Here is a 24,983-nt window from a genome sequence, read left to right as displayed (position 1 = left end):
TTTTTTAGCCTCAATTACGGTAAATCCAATATTTATGGTTTTATAGGTAAAAAGTTTTTTTAAGGGACTCGAATAATATTATTTTCTAACTTTGCACTGGACAAAGAAATATTCAGCCTTAGCTTTGGCATTGTATTCAAAAACTGCGCTGTTATCAACATCTTTCTGTTTGAATCTCAAGAACTAAAGCCTGAAAGTGATCTGAAAGTAAGAAAGTGAATTCTGACCTTTTACTTGAACCCACACTGCTGCCGCAGAGCAAAGTGCACCCAAAATTTGTGAGGTGGCACAAACGTTACTCTGATTCAAATCACGAAAAGGCACAGCAGAAAGATAAGCCCACACCGGGCTATGAGAGAGATTTGCCAGTCGGGTGAGTAATTAGAACTTCCATGTCGGCAGGAGTGAAAACATGAGGTGGGCGGATCACCGAGGTGTCATTTGGGACACGATTAGCATCATAATTATTAAAACTCTCAGGGCAGTCATGACTAATGCTGGCCATGTGCACTGCTGCTGCACTCATACTGAAATTTAATGGAAAAAAACATAAATGAAAAGCAATAAACAGGATGTTTGACTCATTCCTGTCATTGCACTAACGCCCTGGTTTCACCAGAATCCTAATTTAACATCTTTGTTTTAAAGACCTTTCTGCACCTGAACTCACAAAAACACTGGTTTTAATCAGTGTTGCAGGCCTACAGCGAAAAGAAGTGGGAATGGATGGCTTTCTTTCATAAAATGTGCAGAGACTTAGACGAGTACAAAGCACTTAACTTGCTGTTGACATCGGTTGAGTCACGAAGCGTTCAGAGGCTGCAGGTTGCTGAAAACAAAACGATCTGACTCAGTAATAGTTTGGCACACGTCAGCGAGTGAGTAAAAGCTGGCAAGCGGCTTCAAATTCTCTTTTAACAGCCAATCAGGATGTCGCTAATGATTATATTCGTTATCTGTTCATTAATTATCTAGAAAATGTTAAAAGACCTGACTGTGAAGACGAATCAGACATTTTCTGTTATTCCAGCCGCTACATGTTCAAGTTTAACATCTGTTCAGAACAGCAGAGAAACATTTGCAGACCAGGTTTGAGCCCAGCAGAAACCTCCAGGGATGAAAAACAAAGCCCACGTGAAGAGCCTGACTGCAGTGTCTTTAATGGCCACCTGAGGCTCGTTACAAAAGTGAGTCAATCCAGGTAAACAGCAGAAGTAAACATGCTTACAGCTGACACAAGGGGAGGACTTGTTCTCTTTGAATAGTTTCTACCTCTGTAACATTTGCGCAGTTTGATTTTTTTAACTAGACCATTAGCAGCAAAATAACTAAGTGAAGCCTCTACTAAATTGGGATGCTGAAGCCTTTTGGACCATTTTAAATGGATTATTAGGGCCGGTGTCCTGCAGGTTTTAGACGTGTTCTTGATCCAACAGAGCTGATTTAAAAGGCTAAATTACTTCCTCAGCATGTCTTAAAATTCCAGGTAATGAACTAATCATTTGATTCAGGTGTGCTGACCCAGGGTGAGATCTAAAATCTGCAGGACTCCAGCCCTTGAGGCCTGGAGTTCCCCACCCCGGGCCTAAATGATTCTGATAACGCTTGGGAGAAAGTGCTGAGTATGACCCAAAGAACACCATCCCCACAGTCAAGCACAGAGGTGGAAGCATTACGGTTTGGCTTTATGTTTTTGTTAAGAGCACAAAACGACTTCACTGCATTTAGGGGCCATGTACTGTAAAATCTTCAACGAGAACCTCCTTCCCTCAGTACTGAAGATGGGCTGTGTTTGGATCTTCCAGCATGACTGTGACCCAAAGCATACCACCAAGGCAACAAAGGAGTGGCTGAAGAAGCACATTAAGGTCATGGAGTGTCCTAGCCAGTCTCCAGATCTCAATAGCATAATGATCTTTATAAGGAACTGAATCATAGACATGTGCCCCTGAGAGGTGTTATAAGTTCTGTATCTGTACAATGTAAACTTTATCATCAGATAGTGAGCACGAGGCTTACCATCTAATGATGAAATTGTGGATGACTAGGTGCTAGCCATCTTTGTAGCGACTGTACGCTACAAAGCACAACACCAGACGAGTTTATGTGCCACTGCAGCATGTCTGTTTTCTCAACCCTCCCTGAGCCTGGCTGTGCTGAAGGTTCCTTCCTGTTAAAAGGGCGTTCTTCCTTCCCACTGTTGCAAAGTGCTTGTGCAGTGTTTTTTTTTTAACAATATAGTATAAAATGCCTTAGAATCACTGCTTTATCCCAACCTTAAAAAAAGGGGGCGGCAATCATAAAAATTTACACTCAACTACAGTAGCTTTGCATGATTAACAGTTTAAAATGATGCTTATTTGGACAACAGTGCAGCACCTCTGACAAAAGGAAGCACCGTCAGGTCACCTACTTCCTAAGCCTACTCCATGGATTGCCTGCCCCTTACCAAAATAGGGTTTTTGGATATACTTTACATGAGCATCTACCACTCTAAATGTGTATTTTTACTGAAAAGATTAGATAATAGTACAACAAACCAGGTATCTGGGTATATTTTACTCCTCTACAGTCAAAATATCTACAAAAAATGTCAGTAAATTTAAAATTTTCCTGAATTCAAACTCCAGCTAACATCAAAGTCCGTAAACAAACTCCCCATTGTGTTTTCAGTGGCAGAAACATGAAATAAAGACAGAAACTGACCTTTTTTTAATGAACCCTGATTATTATTTAATTACAAATGAAGATGAACAGATAGCAGTGAAACAGAAGTACATGTGGATCCTCCATGACATAAAAAAAAAAAAAAAGTCTCCGTCTGTCCTCTGGAGTGAGCGCTCACCGCTGAGGTGGACATGAGAGGAGAGACAGAGACCCGAGTGAAAACACAGGGGGACACGTTGCAAATAATGAAATGGTTAAACAGTACAATGCTCTTTGTTTTCTTACAGAGTCCTCCAAAAAAAAAAAAAAGAAAAAGAAAAGGGAAAATATATATACACATCATCATAAAATGAAAATGACCGTTTCTGACCCCCTCGCTGTAGAGCACGTGGGGGGGTTAATGTGACCCCGCTCCTGTCCACGGTAACACGGTTATAAAATCAGCGTAATTAAAAGAAAAATAATAAAAAATAAAGACTGCACTGAAGCCGACTAGTTACGGAAAGAGCGCAAACTCACAGAAAACCAGGAATTAATGGAGAAGAGGCCGGGTCGTGGCGAGAGGATACAATGCAATTTTAAAAAAATTATTAATGTTAATAAGATAATAATTACAAGAGTAACAGTAATACGTCTGAAATAATACAGAAGAAAAATGGTAAGAACAGCACTGATGAGGCTGAGGAGTGAAAATGTGAAGCTGGTGGGAAACTGTTATTCTGTTGTCAGGTAAGGCAGCACAGGTGTAACAGTTCGGGTGTTTTTATTTTCCTCTACCAGACTCGTGTTAACTGCTACATCTGTCCTTGAAGTCCCCTCAGAGTTTACGGTGTAGGTTTTTCCCATCACTGTGACCTCTCTCTCTGACCAATCAAATTTAAGGAGGAGTGGGATTTAAGAGCGCAACACTGCTCGAGAGAAGAGCCCTGAAAATGAGGCCACAGGTGTTTCTGGTGCCAAAGGTGGTGTCATTTCCAAATGACACCAGGATGAGGCTGCTTTAAACAAATCAGGGGTGCCCGGTGCAATGTGACACCTGTGAGAGCAAATCAAGCTCCAGGCAATCCCGCTAGGCTGTACGCAATGAAGGGAGAAAGCCGGAGGTGCTCTGTCTTTAGGTAAATGTATGCATGTGAGCAGATATGCAGACTCTACGCTGTCAGGGTCCTTCATCAGAGCTGGTGGGATTTTTGCTCATCAACTTCAAAAGTGTGTCCAAAACACCCCTGTGGACACGTACCACGTGCCTGATGGAGACAGCTGATGATTGGTTTAGGACATGGATTGAGACTGGAGCTGGTTGGACAAACAGGACTAAAACCTGCACCAAGACTCTCTGCAGACTGGGCTAAAAAGCTGTGTGTGTGTGTGTGTGTGTGTGTGTGTGTGTGTGTGTGTGTGTGTGTGTGTGTGTGTGTGTGTGTGTGTGTGTGTGTGTGTGTGTATATATAAACGGCTTAACCATAGAAACCACACACACACAGACAAGAATGAGCGAGTCAGATTATGGGAAGTCCCTCTCTCTCTCCACTCTGCCCTGAGGTTTACTGATGCAGTTTCCTCGCTGCGTGTGATTGGCTGCAGTTTCTATGGCAGTGCCAAAAGACTGCGGAGGCGTCTGATGTCAGGTGTGATGTCATGTTTCCCTTTATTGTAGCCACAGTAAAGCCTCGCTAACCATCGTAGTGTGTGTGTGTGTGTGCGCGCGCGCGCGCGCGCGCTTGTGTAGAAGCTCTGTGTGTGTGTAGGCTTCAGATCAGCACAGACACACAAAGCTTCGAATCCTCAGTCAAAGTCCAGTCCTATCACAGCTGTGGCCCTGCTGACCTCATGTGGCGACATGAAGCTGAATACCTGTGCCGTCCAATCAGAAAGAGCCCTGAACACACGAGCCCGTTCCCCGCTCCCTGTTTTGCAACCTTCATCTCTTTTAAGCTGATTTTTAAGTTTGAGGCGGGCGGAGAGCGAGCAAACGGGAGGACAACCCCTCCTAAATTTGCCTTCCTTGTGACCGACTCCGTGTTGCGGTGGTTAAACTCCACCCAGCTGCCACTCCGCAGGCATTAAAACAAACACACCAGATAACAGAGTCATAATGAGTTAACCCAGGTCAGGTTAAATCAGCAGGTCTCAAACTGTGGAACATGAAGTGGAACTAAAACGAACAAATGTGATGCCTGAAAGTTTGATAAGGAAAAAGAAAAAGTGTGAGGTGTGAACTTTTAAGTTCGAGAACCACCGGGTTAAAAGTTCACTCCTTTCTCCAAGTCACACCCTCCGTCCCCTGAATACACAATAACTGCTTCCCCCCCGTTTTTTTGAACAATATAAATATAAAACTCTGATACCAGTGGCCTTTTGTCGCTGCAGCTCAACGGTCAAAGAGAAGGCAAGGGTGAGAAGGCAAAGGCTGAATTATACTGGTAATAATATGCCCATTAGAGTATATACACACACATCTTTACCATTAAAAATAGTAGGATTCTCCTGATTTGTATCAAATGACCATATTGAAATATAATATTTGAATTCAATATATATTTGAATAAAATATATATGTGTAGATTTACTTATTCTGTATCTTTTACAAAAGCAGAAGGCATGGTGGTACTCTGTGAGTGTGTGAGATAAAACATTAAGCCGGGGGTAGGTCAATAAAACTCGAAAAAGAAAAAAAAAAGGCACAATCTACCTGTTGTTCTTTAAAACGGGCACATTTCTGTTTAAAACTCTGAATAAAACGACATAAAAATGAGCTGTTATAGCAACATCTCAGTGAAGGTTTGCCTGAGTTAACCTTGATGCTCGACATTCATTTCATGGTTCCCGTTCTTGTTCGCCCACCCACCCCGCCGTTAGACGAATCGCTGCTTCTCAAATACAAAAACAAAACATCACGTGAACAGATTATATCCAAAACACAGAAAGCCCTCAGATCACTGCAAAAATGCCCTAAAATACTGTCCACGTCCTCAAGAGGCACAAACGTCCTTTGACAGAAGTCCTAAAAACAAATCAGGGGAATGCAGACGAGAGTTTTTAAATCAGACGCCATCAAACCTCCAAAAACCCCTCTGTGATTGTGCGAAGTCACGCAGGGACATAAAAAGCAGAGAAACCCTCTGTATCCTCGAGGTTAGTGCACCAGCTTTGGGTCCACAAACACACACACACACTTGTTTCTGTGGGAGTGTGTGTAATTACAGCCTTGCTAGTGGATGCTTCCTCATTTCCGCAACAACCGAAGAGAAAATTGGAGAGAAATATCCGCCGCTCTCTTCCCAGACCCGGATGCTTTTTGCTGTACAACGTCGAATTAATTTGCAAACAATCTTGTGCGACGGGTCAGGAAAACAGTCCTCTCTTTTTCAGCTTCGTTCATCTCTTGTCTGTACAGCGAACGAGCCGAGGACGAGGAGGCCCCTCAGTCCCGTGGTGTCCCCGCTGATTGCTGAGCTCTTTCTAATCACCTCAAGTCCGTAAGATCCTTCGGAGCGAGGTCGGCTCTTTTTTAGCTCGCAGCTCTCCGTCCTGTAAGGAACTGCAAGGTGACGGGTGCAGACAGAGAGGCACTTCTATAATCTCTATCAGGGCGGTTAAAAGTCTTTTTTTTTTTTCCTTTTTTAAAATCAGGAACTGTCTGTTATGGTGAGTACAAAGGAGAGAGGGGTATTCTACTTTCTTACAACCTGGATCTTTGCACCCTTGTATTTTGTCTCAGAGTTCCAGAAGAAGGACCCATTAATCCCATCAAAGACGTAATCTGGGCACAGATGCGATGTGGGGGGAACCATGGCAGACCTTACTGGCACTGTGAGGGTGTGGAGGGATGGATGAGGCAGTGTGCAAATGGATATTAAAGAGCAGACGCCCTCTCTGCAGAGCTCTAATGTTAAAAGAAATAGAAGTGGGCAAAAATCCATGTACAATCTAAGTTTGGTTATCTCTTAGTGTTCGAGTCACAGGAGAGACTGCGTCCACCGCATCTGGTGAGATGCGAGGCGTCTCGCCTTACTGTACATTAGAGGCAACACAAGCTTTTACATACATCATAATGCCGAGCAGCTACCTGCTGACAGTACTGACCGCCAAAAGACGTGACGATGCGAAAACGGAAACAAAGCCGCCAAATGTTTCTCTCTATTTGAACATGTTGGTGTTTCATATGAAGGAAAATATTTTGTTCTGCAATTTAAGAAGTGTACGAGAAAAAAAGAGACCAACGACTCCTCGAATTATTGCACAAAAACACACATTCCTGCATATGATACACACGCATGTTCACATAGAAGCTGAAGAGCTAAATCAAAGCGCATTAAACCTTTAAGCGTTTGTCTCCATTTTAGCATCAAACGAACTCTTGCGTCAAATCAAATCCTGCTACGTTTACTGCTGCTGGCGAGGACCGACGAGACTATCCGAGGTCTTGTCTCCAAGTCAGATCCTGTGCACGCGTGGAGCTCAGCAGCCGGAGTTCTCCAGAGACAGCTGCGCTGTGGCCCTCTGCAGCTCCGAGCTCGCTCTGCGCTGGGTGGGAGGCGGCGGCAGCATTAGCCCCAAAATAACCCCCTCTCCTCGTCCTCCTCCGTTCTCCACCTCGCTTCCTCTTCTCTCCGCCTCCTCCTCGCCTTCAGCCCGCACTTTCTTGTCCTCTGCCTCGTCCCTCTCTCCGTCCGCCTCCATCTTCTGGTCTTTGCTCCAGCGGCGCTTGAAGCGAAGTTTCAGCGGGATGCAGCGCGTGCCTCCGGGGCTGATGGGAGCGGCTTGGCTCCCCGGCTCGCTCTTCAGACTGATCAGAGGGAAGGCCAGGCCACCACCCCCACCGATAGGAGGCGTGGCGGGGGTCTTGAAGACCTCATCGTCGGGGTCATCGTCTGGGTTATTGTTCTGAGGAAGAGGAGCAGAGGGGCTGCTGCTGTTTCCGTTAGCCTGGTGATGGTTGTTTAGCTGATGGTGATTGTTGTGGCCAGCTGTCGGTGTGAAGATATCGCCTTCATTGTCCTCATCGTTATGATTCTTTTCATCTTCCTCGCTGATGTCGGTCACCTCCACATCTTCTTCTGACTCTATGTCTGAAATGGGCTCCACCTGGAGAGAAAGAATTTCTTAAATATATTTCTGGTGACACATTAAACAGTTTGAGCTAAATGACATAAAGCTGTAATGCGACCCAGCTGAAGAGGATATTTCAGAGATATTTGTAACTTTTGTGGATTTGCCGGGCTGAAATTTCTGGACACAAAGTTGCACCTTCAGTCTTACGAGATGTGATGCAAACTCAGTTTTGGCTCATGCATGTGTGCTTGGAGACTCACCTTGATATTAGGCGGCCCTCTGCTCAGCAGAGAATTGGTCATCTGACTGGACCCTGTAAACGAGGAGGACTGGCTGGAAGAGGAGGAGGAAGAAGCGGCCATTGAGCTTCCCGCTTCCCTCTGCTTGCGTCCGAGCGGAGGTGGCTGCAGCTTGAACTTGAATGGCGATGGATGCTGGTGTCCTTCCTCTCCGCCTCCGGGCTGCTGACTGAGGGAATGAGAGAGCGGCATGGGTGGGCCGTGGAGGTGATGTGCAGCGGCCGGTTTCTCGGGGGTGGGGCGGTGGGGCTGTGGGATGACGATATTGGGGTAGTGGAGGAATGCTCGGGGGCTGAGGTGGTAGTTGTAGACGGACTGGGTATGAGCCTGTAGGTAGTGCTTCATGTCCTCCGGGTTGAAGGAGAAGTGGGAGCCCAACATGGGGGACGACATGGAGGGGGACGGGGTGTAAGAGAGGTGAGGGGTGGGGGTCATAGACAGGGCTGGGGAGAGAGTTGGGGCCAGCAGACCTCCAGAGCCGGGTAGGGGTGAGATGGGGAATGGGGACAGAGGCTCTGGGTGGACTCTGGGAGCAGGTCTGGGGAGCCCAGGATTTGGGGCTCCACCGTAGACCCTGAACAGAGACTCATGAGGCATGCGGGGGGGAAGGAGACTCCTGAAAGCTCTCTCAGGACCCCCAACCCTGTCCTCTGCACCCACAGCCTCCTCCAGCTCAGAGTTGGTGGAGGTGCCGTCGCTGCAGTCGCTCACGGAGCCGCGGGCCATGCGGCGGCCCACGCTGCTGAACATTCCCGGGCTGCGCAGCTCCTCTGTGGATGAGAGGACCTCGGATGGTGTGGAGGGGGGAAAACGGAAGTGGGTGCCTCCGGACGGCACGGGCGGAGCACTCTGGGGGACTCCTCGGCCTGTGAGGAAGGACAGCAAAAATCAAACAGATGTCACCAAGTTTTACATATGCATCCTTTCGTCTGTGAACTGGATTAAAAATAAGAGCGAATGCCAGAATAAGATCTTTAGCAGGTGTGCTACTGAAACAGGCCATGTTCGAGCTTTCATGTAAATAATGTGATTTAAAAAACCTCTGAATTTCACTGGAAGCTGCTGAATGGATGCACAGGAGTAATATGAAAGCACTGTGGACTATCTGAAGACAGGCCCAGGGAGGATTGGGAAAACTAAGTTACCTCAGTCTAGCTCGTAAAACACTGGCTGAAACATCGAGCTGACTTATTTTAGATTTTTACATTTCTAAAATTTCCACAAACTACCCTCTGAACCTGAAGAGAATGGGAAAAGTCACTAATGACAGGAGGTTTTATTTTAACCAGAGGGTCACAGGCGCACACACACACACACAAAAAAACAGCGGGTTACACACTAAGCCACAAGTTCCCTTCTCCTTCGCTCCCCCTCCTCCTCTCCCTCTCCTCGCCAGGGAGACTGTGGCACTGCAATAAATTCTTGGCATCCGAGCACGTGCCAGAATTAAATATTGGAAAAGTTGCTCTTACTGCCATCACAAACATGGGTTGGGCTCTTCTGTTTTTTTTTTTTCCCCTCCAGAGCTGCTGAGTGAGGTTTCTGAGCACATCTGCCATGTGTGTCAGCGATGACGAGCGCAGAGAGAAAAACTGCATGCGTGCATGTATGTTCGCCGCGTCTGTGCTCACCAATCGATCCAGATTGACGTGGGCGTGCGTGCAACCGTCGCATGAAACCATCATATCACAACATGTCAGTGTGTGGGCCACATCACACGGAGGCTATAATTAAAGTTTCGTGCTGCACTTATGTCACCCGGGATCTAACGCTCCATATGGGCTGTGTTTACACTGGGTGGCCGGGACCAGAACGAGAGTCGGCTTCGAGACCGGGGCGAAGCTGGGACGTGGCACACTCAGGCGTGCGCGCACAAATTTTGCACGCTGTACGTTTCACTAGGATGGCATCCAGCTCAGACTAAAAGAAAAAAAAAATTAAATTAAATTCAGTGAACGTCATCTGTAACCAAGGCAGGGTGGATTAGTACGTTCGAGTCTTTACCTACAATATTTGTCTTTGGCGAGTAAATTAGTGAGGCCCCCCACCGCACAGACTGGAAACTTTCTCAGACAATAATATTTGAATGTCTGTTATATACACTCTTTTGGGCTTTGTTGGCTTTAAAAGCATTCTTTCTCCGATTTCAAACCAAAGTCAGGGCAATGAAAAGAAAAAGATTTAGATTTGCAGTAGAATATAATCTTCTGTTCATGGCAAACGCGTTGCTGGTATCTTTACTGAGAAATAAGAGAAAAATCGACACCTAAAAACGGTTTTGTATAAAAAAAAAAAACAACAAAAAACTATGCGAGTCATATTTCGCAGTAGCTGTCAGAAGGTGAGCCAACAAGCCACGTTTATTTAAATCACAGACACTTGAAAACTATTTTTAATAACACTCTTAAACATGCCCCATGTTCAGCTCGAGCCCTTTATCTTTATATGTCACTAAATAAATGGAAATTATCTCTGTTTTCAGTATTCTGAGCACCCAAAATCCTGCTTAAGGGCCCGGAGTATAAATCGAGATAAAATCCAGATAACTACGTGAGCTAACCAAGCTCAGACGAGATGAGCTGAGCATCCATGAGTGTACGAGAAGAGCAGATATTCACCGACATGATACCTGGTGAACCCTCAAGGTTGTCGCCAAATTAACCAACAGGTAAGGATAACATCCTACTACATAAACAAGGTGCAGAGACTGCAACAGGAGGTGGTGTCAGTGAAGTGTTAGAAGGGGTGCTGGGGCAGCCTGTGAGCTCGAAAATGTGCCGGATGCAGGAATTGTAGCAGGTCTCAGCACCACATTCGCAAGCTCTACAACACAGTGATGAACTCAGCTAGTCGCTGATTGCTGTAAACCTGTCAGAGCGGAGGCTCGGTGGGAGCAAACACCGCCTCCCCGGGAGCTGCAGTTTCTTTTGCCACGTCAAAAACACGTTAATGCCCAACTGCTCCTGCAAAACTTAAGAATTTCTCCTCCTGCCATCAAGTAAAGTTCATTTATTGGAAATTCCTGCTGCAGCAGCTGAGAAAGCATGTGTACAAGAAAAGAGCACATGTGGGGATGCACAGCTAGGATAATAACATAGTAATAATTAATCTGATCGATTATGGTAATTTAATTAATTATTTAACAGGATTATCAGCTTAAATTATCAAAACATGATGAGAATTTTTAACTTTAAGTAGAAATCCAAAAAAAAGGAAAAGAAAAGAAAAAAGAAAACGAGGGGAAAAAAGGAGGTGGAGTTGGTGGGGAAAGAGGCCATCAGGTAGGGATTTATTCCCAGACTAGCGTGTGTTTTAAGACTAAAGTTCACCTCGTAAAGTGTCTCCAACCTCCCACAGCCCCCACCTTGACTGAAAATCACTTTTTTGTGGTGCTAATGAAAGACGTTTTGGCTTTCCACCAAAATAAAAAAGTTTTCCCAAAGCTCGCTTTACTCAAAACGTAAAATGCTTTTTTTCTTATCAGATGGGAAAAATATAACATCACTTCAGTTAAGCACGGTAACAGACTCCTTACATGTGGACCTGCCGAGCCAGGAACAACCCTGTGGTTGAATTAAAAGTGATGTGAACGTACCAGAGCCCATGTCGATGAAGGGGTAATTGACCAGCACTAGCTTGTTGAAGTTGAACTTGTAGGTGAATCTCTTCCCTTTGGTCTTGTGTAGGATCCTCTTGTTGTAGTAGTATCTGAAGAGAGAATGACAAAAAACAATGTTATGTCCCAGCACGCTAACATATCTTAAGTAACATGTAGTAAAACTTTGATAGTGGCCGCTTTTGTTGTAGTCTCGCATTTAAAGGAGTGTGAAAGCACGGATAAGCACAGCGCTGAGCTGCCACAGAACGATAAGACACCAGTGATAACTCACTCGTTAGCCAACATGTTTGCCTGTATATCAGAAACACTAAGTCTGCAGCCCCTTTGTGGATATTAAAACCAAATCAAAGCTCAGCTGTCTTCTAGAAGTTGTGCATAGTGGTGTAAAATGAGCGGAAAGATGTTTAGAGTCATTACAAGATTTTCAGCTCTTAAAATAAGGAGAAAAAAAAACAAACTACAGGAACATAAAACACGAACAGCCGCTGCATTCAACCTCAGGGTCACAAACAGGCTTTCAACTTACCAAGACTTTCATGTTTAATGTTGATTTTCATGCTTAATGTTACAGAATTGGCGTTTTTGGCCATGTTAAATCAAACCGACAAACAATAAGCCCAATGTGTGGCTGTTCAGAGCGCTCCCTGCGTCGTAGCTTTACACTGCTCAGTGTACAGCAGACAATTAAACAAGCTGTTCGCAGTTAAATTCCAGCTCTCTCTGGGATTACTTAAGGAAGTGAGACAGCCGTTCAGACTCCGTCTTACCCAGGCGGCTCCATTAGTAAGGCTGTATTAGTCATCGTCAATACACACAGCGATGCAGAGGAGTGAATAGCGAGCTCTGAAAGACGATAAAATGGCTCCCTGTGACTCACCGATAGCCTCGGGAACAAACTACATTCATATTTCTTTACAAAAAACTTGGGCATCAGTGTCTCTCATTCAGCTGTGACCGGTCACTTCAATGTGAGAAATCTAAGAAGCTGTTCATCATTATCGGAGGCATCATGTGCAGATGAGCTCAGTGGTTACATATTAAGAGAGAAATATGGATTTCTGTGAATACAGAGCTAAAAATAAGCCTCTTAGTGTTAATAAATTGTATTGAGCTGCTCTCCGGCGTCGGAGGTGGCTGAATATAAAACGCTACGAGTATTTTGCTTGTGTGCCTGCCTCTAATGCGGCCATTGATCCATATATAACCGTTCACGTAGAAAGATCAATAGTTTATTTGTGGACAAATAACATGCATACATAACCCAAGAGCCAAACACGTGCAGTTGAAACAGCCGCAATACGTTTATATTAACTGTGCAGTGATGTAACTGCAAAGTGAAATATTCCTCCAATCAATGAGTCACGCTGCAAGTGACAGAAAGCCAATAATCATGGATGTAATATTAGTGGTAATAATGAAGCTGCTCCTGTGTGAGCATTAGTCAGAGGAGTCTGGAACAAGTGAGAACAACCGTGAGTGAAACAGGAGCTCACCCAGCCCCTCAGCGACTCAATGAGTGGAGGGCCTCTTCTGACAGCCGACTGCTACGCACGCCCACGCAGATGTAACGCAGACACACACACACACAGCACTACAGGCAGATATACAACAGGCACAAAGGCTCAAACATACGACGCAGGCAGAAAACAGGCAAGCCAACAACAAAAACTACCGACATGCACAGCAAACTAGAGGGAAAACAGAAAAAGGTGAAAAACAAGGGACACCACCTTTCAACGCTCAGGTTTTATGTATCAGGACATCTTTAAAAATCTAAATTAATGTGTGACACATCATTTTAGGTTTCCTAAATCCCGTTGGGTTTGTGTAAGGATAAAAATCTATAGAGAAATCATGTGAATTAGGGAGCAGCTGAAAGAAGCTTTTTCTGTCAGTTTACTTTGACGGAGCTGCCAAACGACGGCTCATTTCCACACAGCTTTACTGTCCTTTATGCATCAGAGTAACTTAACAATAAAAGGTGTTAAGAAGAAATACTTTAGTTAGTGCTTTGGGTGCACACGCCTCTCAGGGTGCGACTAGGCAATGAATCAGTATTACCTTTCTTCTACTCGTTGGCCATTTAATAAATCAAATTACGTATTAAACCTCTGTAAATTAAACCTTGCGTTAAGAAAAATAAAGATTTTGGTGGATGCTTAAATCTTTTGTGCAAGCCTTCAGCCTCACAACAATAAAGTTTTTTTTATTTCCTTCCTCCTTCTGTAAAGTAGCTGATTTGAAATATGAAGTCAAATCACAATCAAATGGCATGTACTGCTATTTGCTTCCACACTTGAGAACTATGTAGAGGTGAAAAATTAACAGGAGCGTGCAGGCAAAACCCAGTGCAAACAAAAGAGGTGGAAAAACTCATAACAAATCAGTACACACACACACACACACACACACACACACACACACACACACACACACACACACACACACACACACACACACACACACACACACACACACACACACACACACACACACACACACAGCATTGAATGGCAGGATCTGTGTGTGGGTCTTAATAATATCAGGGCTGTGCGTGCTGTGAAAGCTGGTGGACATAATGTTCGCTGACATGATAAATGGAAGGCACTTTGAACAAATCGGGGAAAAGGGCAGGCACATATGTGTGAAAGAAACACGCATACACAATCTCAAACAGCACCGAGTCAACATGGGGCAGCCAGTCTCACATCGTGGGGCCCCGGTTCTCTCGAGGCCTCGTGGTCTTTGAACTTCCTTCAAACAAACTAGAAAGGACTTTGGACCGTACAGATGCGACTTCTGTGCAGCGAACGCACATGCAGATATGAAGGAGCCCAAAAACACATACGCTCGATAACACGCACCGTATGAAGAAACGTTCATGTGTGTACCGGCGCGTGTTTGCTTCAAAAGGCGGCGAGAAGCATCAATCAAAGATGAAGAGGACTTTCTTCTGACGACGTCAGAATTAATTAACAGCTCGTTGTTAAAAAGGTTTAGAAAACCACAGAAAAGGCATTCACAGCAGAGCCTGGCTCCAGCTGCTCCTTGATGTGAAACACTGAGAGCAGGGAGAAAGTAACTGCTGAGATATCAAACTGACTGTTAATATACTGTTAATTCTCTGTGGCTTAGTTCCTTCGTGGGGATAAGAGCCCTGTAATGCCCACACTCACATTTGGTCTGTTTTTGTGTATTAGCAACAAGTTTAATAACTTTCAGTTCACAGAGGACATCAAAGGGGCTCCCAGTTTATCACCCAGTGGTTTCAGACTGAACTTAAAGGACAATGCTGCCAAATATTTCCTGATGTGTTGTCACTTCAGATGGTTTTTCCTCTATGCTCAAAATAGGTCTTTGCAGGGGGTAACAGCACACATGGGCACCATTGGCCTGCACAGAGTTAAGGCAATGAGTCTGCTGCTTTACTTAGCAGTTGTTAGTGCGTTCTGTTATTTTGGGCCATTTGGTAAACAGAATGGCTTCATTTACTCATAAAACCTAACTTTAAAAAAAGAATATACAGTTTGGTGACTTGACTTTGGTGCAACCACACTTTCACCAAAAACTGCTAGTACTGATTGTCTTTTAAACATGTTAAGCTTGAAATGCTCCTACAGTGGGGATTAAAATCCGAGCCTTTATGATGTACAATGACTTCTTAGTGATGGATTTGTTGTGTATTTGGCTGCAAGTGGTTGAATCTCTCTTAATTTCCAAGCTCAGTGGTAGCCAACTAGTTAGTCCCAGCCTCTCTCATTATGTCTTCCCTAATGCCTGGCTCAATGGCCTCATCATTGAATCTTTAGAGAGGATCTAGTCTTCGAGTTGGGGTTACAAACTCTTCAGGACAGTGCAATAACAAGAACTATCAGAAGGTGGAAATGTGGACATTTCAGAAGCGTAACATTTTGTCTGCTCTAAGTCTTTTATTTTGAAAACTGACCGGACTCTCTGCCGTTCCTGGGTGCGACTTCCTGTACTGATACGCTCTGCGCAGCTTTATGAAGCTTTTGTTTCGGACACTATTGAGCAACATGCAGACGATTGCTTCTTCTGAAATGCAAGCATTATCCGGCGTAGGTGCAATTAGCTGCGCCGGAGCTCGAAAGAATCGATGCGGTGCTTGTTGTTTGTCTCGCTTAATGCATTCGACAAAAAAGTAGTCAGCAAAAATAAAATAAAAAAAGATTAGGGGATTGTGGCGGATGTGTGTACGCGCTAGCCACCCTACCCATACAACCTCAAACGGAAGTTAAAATGAGTCAGAAACACCAACTTGTGTTGCACTGGTTATCTTTATTGTTGGGTATACTAACAGCCAACCAATGCTGCAAAATAAATACTTGATTCTAATTTGAAAATCATCATCGTCCCTTTCTGATCAACAAACTGGTGTTGATATCTGAATTCAAGCTTGGAAAGCATCGCTTTAAATATGCAGGCATATGAAGTTATGTTGGAAAAAATAAAGTTTAAGCAACAAACAACACAGATGGGCTGGAGGAGGGCTGACATATAACAAGGTGTTAAGTGTTTGTGTGTGTTTGTAGGAGCGCGCGCGTGTGTGTATGTGTGGTGACGAGGCAGCATAACTAGTCATCACCATAGCAAACTATATCCCACACCAACCTACAACACAGGAGGCGACACCAGTGACTGGATGTGTGTGTGTTCACAAGAACAGACTGGAAGCTAAATAAAAATTTGCAGCATCCCACATGTGCTCTGCAGAGGGTGAAGGTGTATGTTTCTAAATCGGCTGACACCCTGGAGTTTCAGCATGCCGCGCAGATGCACAAATCACGACTACACACCAGTTGTTTTTTTTTTCCTTTTCTTCCACCTCGCAAACTGTTGAAAATCAAACAAAATCTACATCAAAGTTACGAAAAAGGCAGAAAAATTAAAAAAAAAAGAGCTCAAACTAAGTAAGAAATGTAGCTAAATGTCTTTATGATGAATTATTACTGAACAATAAACAGAAATCTGAAAAGAATTATGAAGAAAAAAAGCTTTTCCCCCCATAGTTTAGAGTCTGTCTGCTGTCTCTCACTGCAAAATAGAGCACAGTTCATGGTAAACTATGATGAAAGCTATTCTTCAGCTCCAATTTTTCAAATATCATTCGAGTTTGTTTTCAACACCTGCAAGTTCAAATGAACAGAAAACAAAAAAAGAGACTCAGTATAATTTAAAAATAAATCATAGTCCAATTCTGTTGTGTGTGAATGGACCGTTATCCTAACCCTGTGGTTTGATGTACTTTACTACCCTCAAAGAGGATCCATTTGAAAAATCAATCCAGCACACTTTACTGAGTTTGTTCACCCGAGGTTCAAAACAACACGATTCAAGCTGCTGTAACTTAACATTTATGAAACTGTCTACCCTCCTGCGTTGTGAATAGATTTTATAAAAACAAAATTTTCCTAAGTCGAAGCACCCATTTTGAGTGAACGATAGGTTATAGGCTAATAAAACAAAGCACAAGTTGTCACATGATTCGGAAGGCATTGTGGGCATTGTAGGGATTCTGGGCTCAGCCAATCAGAGCCAGCGGATTTCGTTACACGGGCATTTTGCCGTAACACGGGCAGAAATATTGCCGTCAAGTGCCTTCGTAACTTGAATTTTTTATTAAATGGGGCATTTGTAAGTCGGGGTTCCACTGTATATGGCTTAGCATTAGTATCAGCTAGCTGGGAAAAGCTGGCTGTTTTTCCATTGGTGTTAATAGATCAACAAATACGAGCCATCCTAGCTCTCCAGTCCTGATGTGGAATGGATAAAACTCAGGTGTAACGAGGCTCGGCTTTGGTGATGAAGGCTTCTACAGCAGTACGGAAAAGTGAGTAGACCTAAGCTTACTTTAAGCTTAGCTACAGGTTGGTTACTTGGGATGTTAGTGGTGACCAACTGAATAATTTAGAGGGGAAAAAAAAAAAGAAAGATTTAAAGTAAACAGAAACCATCATTAACCTAATGTGTTGCAGCTTACTCTGACACAGTCTAAAGCTCATTAAAGTAGTGCAGATCTGAACTGGACTGATAACAACAGAAACAACAGGTAACTGTGCTTATGATTTACTAAAATAATAAGCCAATATAACCAACCTGGCGCCAACTAGCAAGCACAGCAAAGGTTAACTTTTTAATTTCACACTTTCAGACCTTTTAAGTAACACTTTTAATTAAATGAAGGACAAAACTAAACACTTTCCAAATGGGGAAAAAGGTCACTTCAGATAAAATAAAGTATGTTGTTCATCATTTCCAGGAACACTTTTAATCATCAGGAGTTACAATTATCCTCAAGCCATTTGCTGTTAAAATTGCATCTTTCATTTCCGTAAACTAATGAGCAGACTGGCTGGCGAACGTCTTCTTCATCATCAGCTTCAGGTGTCTCTGTTTGAGTGTTTGCCAGCCAAAGACTTCTGCACTTCTTTTAAAAAACAAACAAACAAACCATTTTAGGTCTATTGCCAACTATCCCTGTATATATTTACACAGGCAGCCATCACCAAAAGGGTCAAACTACAAAGACAAAAGCTGTTTTAATACCAAGTGTTTAAATATACTTTTATCTTTTCTGCTTATAAACAACTATGTTAAGTATTCACTGACTATATGTGAACAAGGTTAACCATGATTGGGTGCAGCCTGTTGGTGAGCGGGACTGTTTCTGATCCAAGTGTGAGAGTGTGAAATAAGTGGCATCGTGTGGCAAAAATTCTCCATGTGCAATGAAAATAACACATTTCAAACTGAATTTAGAGCAAAGACACAAATTTTAAGGGATTTTTTTAAACCAACTATGTATCACATTTATTTTAAAAGACTTCAGGGACCTGCGATCATCCGGAGTCAAGTATTGGGTGACCAGATAATGAGTGAAAATTAGAAGCATCGAGGACAAAAGTTCCTGTCTGAAGTTGAACCTTAAACCCTTGAGGCACAAAAGGGGAGCCACTACAAACACGCAGTAATTCATGTTGGTAGTATCAGCAAGTTTCATCCCTGAGAATGACTGCAGGGTGTAATGCATAATGTATTTACCTCTAAGAGAGTAAAGGAGTAAAAAAATAAAAATAAAATAAACTGAGGGAACCATTAAAGCACAATCCAGACTCATCTGATGTGTGGAAAATACTGTTCATATATTCGAGTTGTAGTCTTGTTTGAATGGTTAAAGTCTTGCTGAAGGTGTGTTTCAAAATATAAAGTGAACCGTGTTTGAGAAGCTGACGCCTGTTAGACCCGTGTTAAAACCATCCCTCCACTCTTTAGTCCCACCTGAGTGCTCTGCTGAGCTTGTCGTAGTTCATCTGTGGTTTACACTTCCTCGCCCCCCACAGGCGGGCCACCTCGTCTGGGTCCTTGATGACAAACTCTCCGTAGTCTCCCTGCCAGGCGATGACATCATGGTACTCCTCTTTCCGGAGCAGCTCCAGAATGAAGTGCCACAGCTGGATCTGCCTGGAGCCCGGGCTCGACTCTGGCTTGTAGGCCCACTCTGGGAAGGCAAACCCTGGGGTGAAAGAAAGAGGCGTTCAGATGGATGATCGTGACAAGGAAAAGTCTTGTGTTTGAGTCATGTTATTGGTGATCTGCATGTGATTAACTATGATCCCTCTGAAGCCTTTAATTGTCGACTGGACTGGACTGCAGCCATTTTGTTGCCAGGGTCAACATCACAACAGCTGTAAACTGCTTTTGTTTAAAGCTAATACCCCTCAGGATTTTAAACTATGAGCATAACAGGTGACAAAGGAACTGTGCTAAGCTAGGAGAGGGGAATATTTGAGAAAGGATATAAGACACAAGATTGATGGGAGCAAAAAAAAAAAAAACTTTAAGAAATCCCCAAACATCTCCTTGCAAGGCTTTGGTGCCTCAGCGAAAGCTGGTGATGAGCACTTTCGGTTAAATCTGTTCCCACAGATTGCAGTCATATCAAATCTTCCCCTGCTATCAGCATCAAAGCTGGAAAATCAGCAGTGTTACAACAGATTAACAGGCCTTGAAATATGCACAGACAAAATATAAGCTGTGGTTTTTTATAACTGCTATCAGAGCACAATCTCACCAGAGCACACGCACTATTACCCGAAAGTTTAAAGTATAGGCTTTGTGTTGTAAAGCAGTGGGTGGCAGTAAAAGACTCAACACCACTTCTACAGAAGGCCAGGCTGAAAGGCTGCATAGCAAAGGGGCACGCGCACACACGCACACAAACACACACACACACCTTATTAGGACCAGATGTGCCTTGGCAATCAGGCTGAGAAAGCTGAGGGTGGGAAACATATGGGCACAATATAACAATGTTAAATTTTGTGAGTGTGTGTGTGTGTGTTTATGTAACTGTAAAGAAACACACTATCCTAAATACCAAGGTTACAATCAGTTTCCCACACTCTACAAAGTCTGTCATATCTATACAGCAATGACGGCGAACTGTTAACAACGATATGCTCAAGGCTGCTGGACTGTAACGCTGTGTGACGTGGCCCGTTGAACCAAGTTTGATTAAACTGCAAGACACTCATGCTGAAAGGTAGGTGCCATTGCATAACCATGCTATGCAGAAAGCCATGCGATGTATAGGAGTATGCAACCAACAAATTGGCGCAGTAAACTGGGAAATACTTATTTCTTTTTATCCTTTATGGCCCTGTCAACATGTGAGAGGAAAGCGCTCTGGGGCAGCTCCATAAAAGCAGCTAATAACACAAAAAACAACCACACAAAATAGGTGAAATACCAGATGAAAACCAGATAAGATGACATTAAAAGAGAAAAGAGGGGCATAAGCTGTGAGAATCAATAAAAAGGTGCACACCTGGTAACTAAACTCCAGTATGTGGACCTGGGGTCCAGATGTTGATTCAAATCAATTAGGACTTTTTCATTGCGCTTCGCTTGTTGTCTGCACTGACTGTTTACTGGGATGGGGATCAGTTATGAATAGGTTTTCTTTAAGACTGTTGTTACACTATTAGAGGTTTAGTTATTGTTGCAAACTGTAGTATCATAGGGATTTTTGTAAGTTGTGGATGACGCCTTGCCATTGAATGAGCTCACTGGCCCTTCGGCTGCATGGGCCAAAATGAAGCCATGTTGAGAATAAATCAAAGAAACTCAGTGTCACAGCACTGTCTGAGGAAAATGGCTGTAAATCTGATGATGGCTCAGACCTGTGGCTCTTTAACAGTGCTTCATTCATAGCTGCAGGAAACTGCATTCATGAGTTACAACACAAGAGCTCACACTCCTAAAAGTCCAAACATTATGTCCTTCATGCTGTAGCTACATAATAACTGCAAACTCATCTGAAGCCCTACGCTGTAACCTGATGTGCACCTCACCTATCAGTGAGAAAATAACAATCATTGTCTTTATGTAATGAATGAGAACCATAGAATCAAAATAAAGACTAACGAATGTCAGCAAATTCCTGGAAGGCGATTGCGTAATGAACATGAGGGAATCTACAAAGAAGTAGATTGAAAAGAGTAGAGACCCATGAGGGAAAGAAGTCAGAGCATTTTATTAGTTTCTGTCAGCTGGCGTTGCACATAAAACACCAGGACCACAAGGTAATTAATACATAATGCACCAGCACAAATGCCAGCAATGACATCGGCCACTTGCGTAGGTTACGTCGTAGGCCCTACAAAGTCTGCCTGCAGAAGTCTAAAACAGGCCCAAGGCTGTAGGTTTGGCCTTCTCTAGAAGAGAGAGATCAGAATGTTGCCTTTGTATGAATGTTTTACGAACCGAGCCAAACAGCATGCAGACATATTATGTTTTGGGTCTGGCACCCAAAATAATTAGCCTGGATCTGTGCACACTTGCTCTTTTCTTTGAAATAAACAAAACAGCAGACGTCAGTTTATCAAAAAATGTACTTTTTTTAATCGGAGCAGAAAGGGGCTTTTTACAGTGTTTCTGTCAAAAGGTCATTTTTGTTACAGAGGTGTTTGTATCTATTTGAGTCCTTCACTGTGAACCAGTTAAAAGTGCAACAAATGACGGAAACAAATCATGTGTGAAGGTGTTTTGTGAAGCTTGAGTGGATGACAAACTCTACAGTGGGTCACATCATCCCTAACCACACATACACAAACAGGTAGCACATCCTCAACACACCGTGTGATTTGCTTTCACATACAACTGCCCGTGCTGATACTGTTCGCAGTGCTGCGATACATTCAAATTCAGACCACAGCGGTGCTTGTGTTTACAATCCACTTTGAAATTAACATGTGTTTTCTCTAACAGATCACATTTTATTAGCAGGTGTAAATTGAGTCAAAGTGAGTCATGGAAAAACTAACCCAGTTGGAAACCAAAGTCCACTATCAGGTGTGCAAAGTGGAGCTGGGCCTCACCATGAATACATAAGTCAGGGAAATGGCGGTGTAAGTATCAGCTGCAGAAGCAGACCGTATCAGTAATGCATAACCGACCAAAACTGGCAACATCTAACCACAACAAAAGACAGTGCGTAAACTAAGACCTATGGAGACATCAGTCATACAGAGACAAAGAAAGCCACAAAAAGGCACTTGGCTGATGTTTACAATACACAGCGCAGCCACATAACAAGAAGTCATATACACATACCACTCAACCATGGAAGGAGATCCTTTAGAGCATGAAAAACTATTCATAATATCATCACAGGACTTCAAATTCTGCAAACACCGGCATGCTGCCACACTGGTGCAAGCTCCTTGTGCATCAACATCTGGCTAAGTAACGGAGACACACCAGTTGAGTAATGTTCACATTTAAGAACATTTTGTTGTTCAGCACACTCCAAATCTTGCAAGAAAACTTCACAGCACTGCTTCGTCTACTAAACCAAAAGTAATACATGCTATCACTCATCACGCCCCCCCCCCATCTCTCTCCCATCAAATTAATGATATTTCATAAATGTTCCTGCATCAAGGGGCTCAATCCATAAGCCTGAGTCATCACATCACAGTGATGGAGACATTTTATGAATTCAAACTGACTGACCTAACCAAGCGCATTAGTCATCTAAATTTGTATTGCAACATTTTTTTTTATTTTTATTCATGGACGGTCAGAGTAGCTCTGCATGATTCACGGTTCAAAATAATCTTTATCTTACAGTCGGGCCTCGCTGCAGCCTCTCAGTTCATTGACTGTGAGCTATACTAGCTATACCACCTTCGTTTTAGCAACCTTTCTTTTGATTGGCTGCCCCTCTTTAACATAATGTTTCAGCAATAGGTAGGTGGTACAACAGTTATATAATTCAGCTATTTGCCTTCACTTATCTCACACAGATTTTGGAGTTACAAAAAGAAAAAAGGGGGCTTGAGAAACTTTGGTCCTGTTGAATACGAGTAACCAACACTGCAACTTTGTTTATACATGTGACAGAAACTAAAGGAGTGCAAGTTTTCTGACGTGACTTTCACTCTCCAAATCTGCAAATATGCTGGCTACAACTATAAGTATTTTCTTTTTTTAAAGTTGGCAGCTACAAAACTTAAGCAATCGTAAGGAAGAGTAAAAAATATCCTGAAAAACAGGCGTGACTAATAAACAACATGCTGCTATCTGATCTCCAATGGTGCTCGGAGAGAGAGCCAAAAGACAGACGAGCTGGCTGTGATAGTCGCTAACAGCCATTTGAAGGCAGATTACTAATGGGGTACAAGCATATGATTCATACAGCGGACAATAAGGCTCTTGTCACTGGGGACAGGTTAGGCGTTGTGACACAATCGCCGATGAAAAACACACATGTGCACATGTAGTACATGCACAGATGCCCGGTGACACACACAACGCACAGCGGGGAGGAGGGGATTGAATCAAAGTGGGCGAGCTAATATCTCGCAAAGTACACAGATACACAACACAGGTTAGTGGCGAGAGGTAAGTGGGTTCATGCGTGGGTGCACAGAGCACACAGACAAAGAACACAGAAATAGCAACCATGCCCACTGCATGTGTTGCAGATGTCCCTGCTGACTCATAGCTCGTTCGTTTTGTCGTTCGCCTTTCACAGATTCCGCCTTTCTCCCCCTCAACGCCGCAGCCATCGCTTCCTTTCTTCATTTCTTTTCTCTTTTATACTGTCCCTCCCTCCCTCACTCAGCCTCTAAGACACACAGTCTCCTAGCAACAAAAGCTTTTAGCTCTAAAAATAAATGGCCGAGTCACGACAAACAAGACAAAATATGATTCGATTACTGAAACTTGCCAAAAGAGTTTTCAGTTTGCAGCGCAGAGTCAGAGAGCTGCAGCGTGAGGGTGTGATCTGTCTAAAGCCTCCTGGCCAGAAGAGCCCTGCTTCACTGTCACGCCGTGTTTACAAAACACACGTTGGCCTGTCCTGAAAGCACTGTAGAGGCACGCTTTTACCATCACAACGATAAATCTGCATTAAAAGTACTGTACACAGTTTACATCTCAGTTCAAAAGAGACACAAGACCTGTTCATTCACGCCTCCTAAACTGATTCAGAAGCAACACAGACGGACCCAGAAAGCCAGACAGCAAGCACCGCTGATGGTGCAGCATTTCAACAGATGCACCAATGAGGGTCCAGTTGGAGGTGCATCTGTTACAGCTGGTGGTTACCGCAGTGCGAGTAAAAACACACACTGAGGCTAAAAGCCAGAGAGGTGGAGATCAAAAAGACTAGAGAAGCAATAAAACTTTGACTCATACAAACTATGACCACCCCTAGGAATCTAGCGCACCCTAAACTTTATGACACGCTTCTAATTAATCTTGTTTAAGAATATTAGGGTTTCAAAATAATAATGAAGGAGACCCCCTCACGTAACTAGTAATAAAAAGCACAATTACTTCTGATAGCGGTACAAAGAACGTTTTTTTGGCTCAAAAAATTGCCATTTGAGGGCCGACTTCACATCCATAGCTGCTCAGCATTTTGTTATTTTTTCTCCTTTCAATTTAAGCCAATTAAAACTGTTTAAAATGACTTATTACAGTCCTGGTAAAGCCAAAACCAAAATGTCATTGTGCATGCAGGAAGAACCCTGTCAAACTGCAAGTATTAGAGAGCCGCCTACTGCAGACTCTTAGGCTGACTGTAGTTCTTCTAGTGGCCACTTGAAGCTGGCTCCAAAAGCAAGTAAATCTAATGCTAGGCCCAGTTTAACAGCATTAAAATGTATATTAACTAAAACGAACTAACAAAAACTAAACCTTTGTTTAGTTTCCCCCTTCATAAAAAACTGTGCAATGAATTCGTTTTTACAACTCATCCAATTGTTTCGTAGAATTTGGGGCGTGGCCACTGGGAATGACAAGTAATCAGT

General features: G+C 43.4%; 1 protein-coding gene across 1 annotated transcript in view; it reads right to left on the bottom strand.

The window, feature by feature from the left end:
* Positions 1 to 2,714: 2,714 nt before the first annotated feature.
* The window catches only part of erf (Ets2 repressor factor), a 45,129-nt gene continuing 22,860 nt past the window's right edge, over positions 2,715 to 24,983 (bottom strand). The window contains exons 2-5 of the mRNA XM_040020898.1: positions 18,940 to 19,174; positions 11,617 to 11,729; positions 7,983 to 8,887; positions 2,715 to 7,755 (exon numbers count right to left, since the gene is read on the bottom strand). Coding sequence (XP_039876832.1) covers positions 7,129 to 7,755; positions 7,983 to 8,887; positions 11,617 to 11,729; positions 18,940 to 19,174 — 1,880 coding nt within the window. The 3' untranslated portion in view covers positions 2,715 to 7,128. The remainder of the gene's footprint in view (positions 7,756 to 7,982; positions 8,888 to 11,616; positions 11,730 to 18,939; positions 19,175 to 24,983) is intronic.

This window comes from Simochromis diagramma, unplaced genomic scaffold, assembly GCF_900408965.1.
Source record: "Simochromis diagramma unplaced genomic scaffold, fSimDia1.1 OVJJ01000753.1, whole genome shotgun sequence".
NCBI classification, from domain to species: Eukaryota; Metazoa; Chordata; class Actinopteri; order Cichliformes; family Cichlidae; genus Simochromis; species Simochromis diagramma.
The sequence above is the reverse complement of the archived record's forward strand: the minus strand, read 5'-3'. Positions and strand labels throughout refer to the sequence as shown.